The 9,927-nt window shown below is 32.2% G+C and overlaps 1 protein-coding gene across 1 annotated transcript in view; it reads right to left on the bottom strand.

Moving 5' to 3' along the window:
• The window catches only part of LOC107597758 (exocyst complex component 7-like), a 22,201-nt gene that overhangs the window by 2,002 nt on the left and 10,272 nt on the right, over positions 1 to 9,927 (bottom strand). The window contains exons 8-17 of the mRNA XM_016288938.1: positions 6,431 to 6,576; positions 5,629 to 5,781; positions 5,428 to 5,526; positions 4,517 to 4,579; positions 4,366 to 4,432; positions 3,018 to 3,056; positions 1,727 to 1,792; positions 641 to 761; positions 285 to 380; positions 142 to 205 (exon numbers count right to left, since the gene is read on the bottom strand). Coding sequence (XP_016144424.1) covers positions 142 to 205; positions 285 to 380; positions 641 to 761; positions 1,727 to 1,792; positions 3,018 to 3,056; positions 4,366 to 4,432; positions 4,517 to 4,579; positions 5,428 to 5,526; positions 5,629 to 5,781; positions 6,431 to 6,576 — 914 coding nt within the window. The remainder of the gene's footprint in view (positions 1 to 141; positions 206 to 284; positions 381 to 640; positions 762 to 1,726; positions 1,793 to 3,017; positions 3,057 to 4,365; positions 4,433 to 4,516; positions 4,580 to 5,427; positions 5,527 to 5,628; positions 5,782 to 6,430; positions 6,577 to 9,927) is intronic.

Below are 9,927 nucleotides of genomic sequence, written 5' to 3'. Positions count from 1 at the left end.
GTGTGTGTGTGTGTGTGTGTGTGTGTGTGTGTGTGTGTGTGTGTGTGTGTGTGTGTGTGTGTGTGTGTGTCTGTGTCTGTCTGTGCATATGTGTGTGTGTGTGTGTGTGATTGTGTGTGTGTGTGTGTGTGATCTTCTCACTTTGGTTCCAGGCTGGAATGCTGGGATGTTTCTCTCAGTCAGATGCTCTGTGACCTTCAGCCAGCTGTAGGTGAGTGGAGGTCAGAAGGTCATTCACTCATTCATTACAGGACGGTTCTTGTGTTTGGATGATGCGGCTATACCTGCGCTGGTAATTCTGGATCTCCTGCTCGATGAGCTCTCTGTATGAACCCTCCACCTTCTTATGGGTCACAGCGACCAGCTGAATCAGCTCAGACCTGAACAACAGAAAACAGCATTTAAATCACATTTGACCTCTGTAACATGACTTATTTTAAGATAATCAAAATGTTCAGAGGAAAAAAAGTCATTTTATTCAAGAAGAAATAAAGGGAGTGATTATGTGGAGAGCTGTCTTCTGATTGGCCAGTACTGAGTGTGCTCTAGTTTCTGATTGGTCAGTGATCTGAAGCTGCGTAAAGCAACTGAATGAATCATGTTCTGAATCAGTCCGCATGAAGAGTGTGAATGGACTCACTTCTCCAGGGATTTGAGGATGTAGTTGTAGTTGTTGTGAAGGAAGACGGCACGCAGGGCCGGATCTTCATACACTTTAGCTTTGTTGGACAGATTCAGCTGCAGGTTACCGAGGACTTTATCTGCGAACACAGCGGCACAAAAACATCAGCTACTTATCTAATAATGAATCTAACATCATTTATTCCAAACACAACCAGTGCTATTTTAGTATTAATTATATACTATTATAGTATTTATTTAAAAAAATTATAAACCAATTAGCTTAAATTTTAAGTTTTATGTGCTTTTATCTTTTTTATTATTATTATTTATATTTTTAATTATTTTCTATTTAGTTTTAGTAATTTTAGTACTTCAAATTAAACTTATTTTAGTTACTTCCCAAGGCAACATTTCTAACATCTGTTTAAGGTTTTTATCAAATATTCATATTTTATTTATTTATTTATTATTATTTTAGCTTTTAAATTCCAATGAATGGAAATAATTTTTTAATAGAATTTTTAATACATGAATAGATTTTAAAATCAGTGTATATCACGAGGAACCAAATTTAAAATGTTTGATGACTATAAAACACAGTAACTTTCAGGACTCAACTTTCTCATCAATTCAAAAATGAGAAGCGGAAGTGAGAAATTCTGAACTTTTCAACTTTCTGTCTGATATCAGACAGAGCAGACAGTGAAAAATGGTCATTAAGAATTAAAATAACACTGATTTAGCACAAAAAGAGGATCTGAGGAAAAAGCTGATATAAAATGCACGATAAGACCCTTTTAAAACATCACAACCTTTAGTTCTTTTGCGTGTGTGTGTGTGTGTTGTGTGAGAGTGTGTGTGTGTGTGTGTTGTGTGAGAGTGTGTGTGTGTGTGTGTGTGGTCCCCAGAATGAGTTTTTTTGAGAAAGTAAAAATGCAGAAAGTATCCTGTGAGGGGTAGGGTTAGGGGTAGGGTTGGTGTTGGGCAATAGAAAATACAGTTTGTACAGTAGAAAAACCATTATGCATATGGAGAGTCCCCACAAGGATAGTTGACCAGACGTGTGTGTGTGTGTGTGTGTGTGTGTGTGTGTGTGTCTTACAGATGTATGTGCTCAGGAGTCTCCGGCTGAACTCTGAACTGTAGCTGCTGGCGGACGAGCTGCTCTCTGAAGACAAGAAGAGACACGTTTCAACAGCCTTTCATTTGTTCAATATACAAAACACTCTTACTTTATTCTGTCTGAGCCACTCTGACAACCTCTGAATATAATAAACTCATAAACTCGATGTTTAGATCTGATTTTACCCCAGATTAAATGACAGCTCCTGTACTATGCTATAATATTCTATAGATCTTAGAGAGGAATAGAGATGACGCCTGAGGACTGTTTCATATCCTGATGATATGAAAAGCTCAGAGCCAATAACATGAGATGAAACTTTCTATAGACAGAATATTTGATTGAGCACAAGTAAAAGCTCCTGGAAACCATCAGAAAAATCATATTTAAAGCCTGTAAGTCTTTCAGAAACATATGCATGTCTAAAAAGCAAGTACAGTAAGTGATTCAGTTCAAGGTTTGAAGTCAACGTGAAATCAGAATTGGCCCCATCTACTTTCATAATTAATGTTCCTGGTGTTATTGTGAATGATTAAGTGCATCTCTTTTACATCGTTTAGTTCAGTTGATTTAACTACATTTATATTTTAATATTATATAATATTACAAAATAATAATATGATATTAATTAAAAAATTATTTTTTCCCGTCGCATTGAACATCCAGTTTCACTCAGGAATACTTCACATTATATTTCAAATATATATGAATGTATTAAATAATTATTAAATAATTTAATTTGATATTAAACGAAAAAAATATTTTAAACAATTTATATGATCTAGAATTATATTAAGAATAATAATATTAATATTATTAATAATTTTATGTAATAGTAATGCATAAAAAACTAATTAAATAATATGAAATATAATAAAATTATATATATATATATATATATATATACAATTTATATTATATTGCAAGAAAAAAATAATTATTGTTAAATAATATTCAATAATAATAATACAGCAATGCATAAAATAACACTAAATCTTATTAAGATATTATAAATATTAATAATAATAAAATGTTACAAATTAATAAATAATACAATTCTGCATCTGGGGTCAAAACAAGAAAGCTGTCCATTATACTTCCATAATTTGAAGTATTTCAGAGTGAAACATGTTTGTAAATGTTATTCTTCAGTACAACATGCACTGACGACATGCTTTGGGACAGTATATGGAGTCAGCTCTGGTTTCATGTTAACTGTAAAGTCAGAGGAGCCGTGGGTCCCGCTCTACTCGTCCGCTCGAGCGCTTACCTCGGGGGTCTAAAGGAATATTGTAAGTGTCCCCGAGTACTACAGGACAGAAGCGAAGCAGAACAGAGAGAGAAAGAGAACAAGAGAAAGAGGCAGAGGGCAAGAAGTTAAAATAGTTCTGTTAGTGAAGAGCTTCACCACTAATAGCCAGCCAGGATGAGAGAGCAGGATCATGTGACAGAAGCAGAGATGAGTGGGCGGGGCTGAGGAAGCAGTGGGAGGAGCTACAGAGTGACATGGACTGCTGTGAACACGAGTGTACAGAACAAAATAATAATAATAATAATAATGAAAATAAAAAAAGAAATAATAAAACTATATAAATTAATGAACATACAGAACACTGCTTTCTGATTTAATTAATAATAGTATAATTTATTGTAATCATTTTAAATAATAATATTAATTCTTTAAAATTAACTAAAATAATGCATTAAATAATATGAATGATTATTAAATTATATAAGAATTATTATAAGTGAACATACAGAACTTACAATATTACTTTCAGATCATCACAGACCATTTTAACTACAGCAGTAATAATAATAATAATACTTTAAACTAAAAATGGAATATTATATTATAATAAATGCATATAAATTAATGAATGTACAGAACATAATGAATGTAATATAATTTTTTGACTAAATATTTTAATTATTAATTAATCATTTTAAATAATAATAATGATGATGATGCTTTAAAATGGAATATAAATTAAAAGAAATTAAATATTCATTAAAATACAAATACATAAATCAATGAATTTACAAAATATAAAATTAATTTAATTAATCATATTTATATTAAATATTTTAAATAATAATAACAATACTTTAAAATGAGAAAAATAAAAATAAATAATTATTATAATAAAATGATTGAACTAAATGAAAATACGTAACATATAATATTACTTTCTGATTATTTGATCATAAGGCAAGACAGCTTAGCAGATACAACTATAAAAATAAAATTTGAGCAATAATAAAGGCCAAAAGTGGTACTTTGAGCAGTATATGGTTATTTAGGGGCTAATGATTGTTATTTAGAGAAAGATGGTGCAGGAATAAACAACAGCAGAGAAGCTGAAAATGGCTGAATTTGCTGGCGGCACTGATCATGTTTGCTGAACGTTTGTCAGGAAAACCGAAGGAAAAGGAAATGCAGACCACAGGAAATGTGAACAGATGATACACAAGGAGACAGGAGGGCGAGGACGACATCTCAGCAGCCCAAGACAGCGCTGACATCTGCGTCTGAACTACTTTTTCACATTTCTAAAGGCAGTGAATCTCTTGGATCTCTCTGTCAGTGTCTGTTTTTAGATGTGTGTCTGCTTTACCCTGAGAGGCCAGCATCGCTCCTGCTGTTTCCTGGAAATCCAGCAGCTGCTGCAGGAACAGGATGGCCTGAGGAGAACCGATCAGAGAAAAAGAGCGTCTTTGTCTGCTCTTAAAACAAACTCTACCAAATGGACAATGAAGTGATCTTACATTGCTTGTGAGCTCATGTACGGTTCCGTCTTTCGGCATGTTGTACTCTTTATCAGGATCGTTCTGAACATAAAATTAATCATTAATATAATGACGTGAGCATAATGAGGAACGTCATTTAGATTTTATAATATAATAAAATGCGTTATATTTATAGTTTAACAAAATGTATAAAACATATACCAATTTTGAAGTATTATTATTAAAATAAATGTAATTAATCATAAAAAATATTATAACAAAAAATGATTACATTTCAATAATTAAGAAAAGTAAATTATTTAAAAGTAAATTAGTTGAAATTATATACACACAAATCATTTCATTTTAAACAATTATTATTATTATTATTAAAATACATTTTATAATTCATTCTAAATATTACAAAATATCAAAATTATGAAAAAGTTAATTATGTAAATTATTTAAAATAAATTATTTAAAAGTGGTTGTTTATTTAATTTAGTAAATAAAACGATTAAATTGCGTGTGTGTTTATAAATAATATAAAAAAATAAAAAAACATTTTATAATAATCTAAATATTTAATAAATAAATAAACTATTATTATTATTAATAATAATAATACATGTAAATATAACTATTATTCAATAGTACAAATAATTAAACAATTAAATTGATGAATGACTTAATAGTAAATTATATATATATATATACACATATATAATGTTTTAAAACAATTCTATATTATTTTTAATATTAAGGTAAATTAAATAGTAATTAACAATGTTTCAATTATTAATAATATTTCTAATTTATTTTAATAATAACAATAATAATACATAATTTAAAATGAAATAAAACAATAAAATAATACAATTCTGCACCTGATGTCACGAGAGATTGAACATGCAATCTTTCGATCACTGAAGCGGTTGTGTGTGATCTACCTTAATGCTGTCAGCAAACTCCTCGAGTGCTTTAGCTCCGATGGTCTCCATAGAGGTGATGAGAGCTGGGAGCTTGTTCTTGGTGCTGGCAGCCGTTCCCTGCACCGCAACACAGGATATGACATCGTCGGCTACCACACCGTGCCAAAAAGCAGAAAGTCCAGCGCGAACATTTCATGCTCGTTCTCATTTCCTCTCTACCTGTAGCGTGGCGTCAAAGTCTGGTTTGGTCTGCTTGAGGTGGCGCAGGATGGGGAAGATGGTCAGCACAGCGGAGTAATCGTGTCTCATGATGGCTCGACGCGCCGCGGAGATGATGTTATCGCCCTCCAGCATCAGATTATCCAGCGCCTCCTGCAGCGACAAACACTGTGATTAAACACACACACACACACACACACACTCACTCGCACCCACGCACGCTCGCTCGCTTGCTCACACACTCTCACACTCTCACTCCCTCACACTCTCACTCCCTCACTCCCTCTCACACTCTCACTCCCTCACTCCCTCACACTCTCACTCCCTCACTCCCTCACTCCCTCACTCCCACACTCCCACACTCCCTCACTCCCTCACTCCCTCACTCCCTCACTCCCTCACTCACTCACACACACTCACACACACTCACACACACTCACACTCACACACTCACACAGAGTCTGGTTTGCTATCCTTGTGGGGACTCTCCATAGGCGTAATGGTTTTTCTACTGTACAGACCGTATATTCTATTGCCCTACACCAACCCTACCCCTAAACCTACCCCTTACAGGAGACTTTCTGCATTTTTAGATTTTCAATACACTTTTTGTGTGATTTATTACCTTGTTTACCCGTGGGGACCTCAATTTAGGTCCCCACCGTGACACGAGTCCCCATGAGTCTGTGTGTATTCAAGTTTAAGTCCCCACCAGGATATATAAACCAGTACACACACTCACACACACACTGAACACACTCACTGAACACACTCACTGAACACTCACACACATAGCCCTGACCTGTATGAGCGAGTCGAAGGTCTTCTTCTGGTGATGTTCTGGGATGATCTCAGTCAGTAAAGTGTATTCGCTCTGAGCCAGCTTCACAAACGCACTGATGCAGTGGATGTACGAATCGATCTCGATGTCCAACACGTCATCCTTCCCTGAGAGACACACACACACACACACACAGACACAGACACACACACACACCCCTCAGAGCACAAGAAAAACAACATTCAAATATGAACACAGTGGACCAAGGGTGATATATTAATAACATCTTAAACGTAATGTGATTAAAGCACACAAGAAGGACACCAAACAGAATTAAAATCTGCTTAATATTCGAAAAGACTCTTTATTTTTACAATTCTGTTTGGTGCCGCCAGTGATGCAGTAAATAAACACGGCAGCTTTAGATATATCTGATCAATATGAGACCAAAGAGCTGTGAATGAGAAACAAAATGTTCAGTAGCACCTGAAATAAATATGATTTCTGAAATAATGTTGCATGGTACTGCAGGAAACCGTGCTAAATGATCATTAACAATGAATGAAAAACAGAACAATCCTGCGCATGTTTCTTCATAGCTAATCACATCAGTTGATGCATATCAATAACACATATCAGTAGATGTTTAAACCACTGCAACCTGATGCTGATGTAGAAATGAATGTGAACATTTTAACCAAAAGATTGTAGGATGTCCACTTGATTTTTCAAGATCTGATTCAATGTTGAATGAACTAACAGAAAAACAGACTCAAACTGAAATTAATATTTAAAAATAATTAATAATATTATAATGATTAATTGCATTTAATAATAATAATAATGCTTTAAAGTGAAATAAATTAAAATTAATGATTAAATCTATAAATTCATAAATACTAACATTCATATTTTTATATATATATATATATATTTTTTTTTGTACATTTTATAACATTAATAAAATTAAATGTAGGATGTCCTCTTGCATTTTTAAGGTCTGATTCAATGTTGAATGAAGTGACAGAATCACTGACTTTTTAAACTAAAACAAATATTTTTTAATAAGTAATAATATTATAATTAATTATGAATTAAATGTATTGTAATTATTATTATTATTATTAATAACACTACTACTACTAGTACTACTAATAAAGTTAAGATAAAACACAATCATAAATTAATATTAATTAATAAAATCAAATAATATACATTAAGAAATAATAGAATTCATCATTTTAATTTAAAAATAATACAATTAAATGTAAAATTTCCCCTTGACTTTTTAAGGTCTGATTCTCTCACTCTTTGAACTGAACTCAATATCATTGTTAAAAATGCATGACTGATAACCTCTCTTAAAGGATTTTTAGCATCTTTGACATGCTGTCGATTATGACGGATAATGACTTAAACTCCCTCAGTTTGTAAAAACACTCAAAACTTGTTTACAGATGATCTTTAGCTGGACCGCTGCAACGGTATAAACATTCAAATTCACATTAATTTAAACATACAACAACAAGATTTACACAAAATGTGTGTTCACTTGAGACTAATGTAATAAAATCACATCATTTGTTTTTCATACGAGTCAGAATACATTTCGTAGCTTGTTTTGAACTCAAAACTGGTCTTTAATCCTGTTGTTGTGATCTCTGAGGTCAGACTCACCTGCAGCCGCGCCATGCTTGTCGTCAGACAGGTGCTTAACCCCACGCAGGTCATGTTCGAAACCTGATTGGTTAGGATAAAGTCACATGACCCGGGTCACTCTCCCCGGGCTACAGAGGGAGTGCTGAACAAGCTCACCCGCCCACAAAGCAAAGGAAACACTCACGCGGCACGACCACTTGTGCTGGATGTTAGTGGGGTTTCTAAGTGCACCGATGGACCCAGCAAAGCACAGAGACTTATGGGAAACACACACACACAGACACACACACACACCCCTCAGAGCTCAAGAAAAACAACATTCAAATATGATCACTGTGGACCAAGGGTGATATATTAATAACATCTTAAACGTAATGTGATTAAAGCACACAAGAAGGACACCAAACAGAATTAAAATCTGCTTAATATTCGAAAAGACTCTTTATTTTTACAATTCTGTTTGGTGCCGCCAGTGATGCAGTAAATAAACACGGCAGCTTTAGATATATCTGATCAATATGAGACCAAAGAGCTGTGAATGAGAAACAAAATGTTCAGTAGCACCTGAAATAAATATGATTTCTGAAATAATGTTGCATGGTACTGCAGGAAACCGTGCTAAATGATCATTAACAATGAATGAAAAACAGAACAATCCTGCGCATGTTTCTTCATAGCTAATCACATCAGTTGATGCATATCAATAACACATATCAGTAGATGTTTAAACCACTGCAACCTGATGCTGATGTAGAAATGAATGTGAACATTTTAACCAAAAGATTGTAGGATGTCCACTTGATTTTTCAAGATCTGATTCAATGTTGAATGAACTAACAGAAAAACAGACTCAAACTGAAATTAATATTTAAAAATAATTAATAATATTATAATGATTAATTGCATTTAATAATAATAATAATGCTTTAAAGTGAAATAAATTAAAATTAATGATTAAATCTATAAATTCATAAATACTAACATTCATATTTTTATATATATATATATATATTTTTTTTTGTACATTTTATAACATTAATAAAATTAAATGTAGGATGTCCTCTTGCATTTTTAAGGTCTGATTCAATGTTGAATGAAGTGACAGAATCACTGACTTTTTAAACTAAAACGAATATTTTTTAATAATTAATAATATTATAATTAATTATGAATTAAATGTATTGTAATTATTATTATTATTATTAAACTCAACTCAAAAACACAACACAGTAGGACTTTAAATTTGGAAAAATCTGATTTCACTGAGATGCAGACGTATGATGCAGAGTCATTTTTAGTAATATTTATATACTGTTATTTATATGCTATTTCTATAGTTTCAGTGTTATTTTAATTTTTAGTAATATTTATATACTGTTATATATATGCTATTTTTATATTTTTTTGTATTCATTTTAACTTTTAGTAATATTTCTATACTATTTTTTACTATATATACTATTGATTTAGTCATTTTAGTTTAGCACTTCAAACTTATTTTATTTCAGTTAGTTGCCAAAGCAACATTTCTCATATTCAATTAAGCTTTTTGAGTAAGTTTTTCAATAATATTCGTTTTATTTGAGCTTTATTTCACATGATAAAAATAATTTTTAATAGTTTTAGTTAATAACAATACTGATAGTATGATGTCACGTATACACAGCGATGCTCAGAACACATTTAATAATCACTTTTTTTTAAGCAAAATAAAATGCATCAATAAATCTAATACGTCAAATTTCCTGCATTAAAAAACCTGTTTAGCAAACGCTGCTTTTGCAACACATTTGACATGTTCTGTAAAATATTTTGCTAAATGCAGCTGTTCATTCCCATGTTTTCAACTCACTTAAACT

Source organism: Sinocyclocheilus grahami, unplaced genomic scaffold (assembly GCF_001515645.1).
Source record: "Sinocyclocheilus grahami isolate Dianchi unplaced genomic scaffold, SAMN03320097.WGS_v1.1 scaffold236.1, whole genome shotgun sequence".
In the NCBI taxonomy this organism is placed as follows: Eukaryota; Metazoa; Chordata; class Actinopteri; order Cypriniformes; family Cyprinidae; genus Sinocyclocheilus; species Sinocyclocheilus grahami.
The sequence above is the reverse complement of the archived record's forward strand: the minus strand, read 5'-3'. Positions and strand labels throughout refer to the sequence as shown.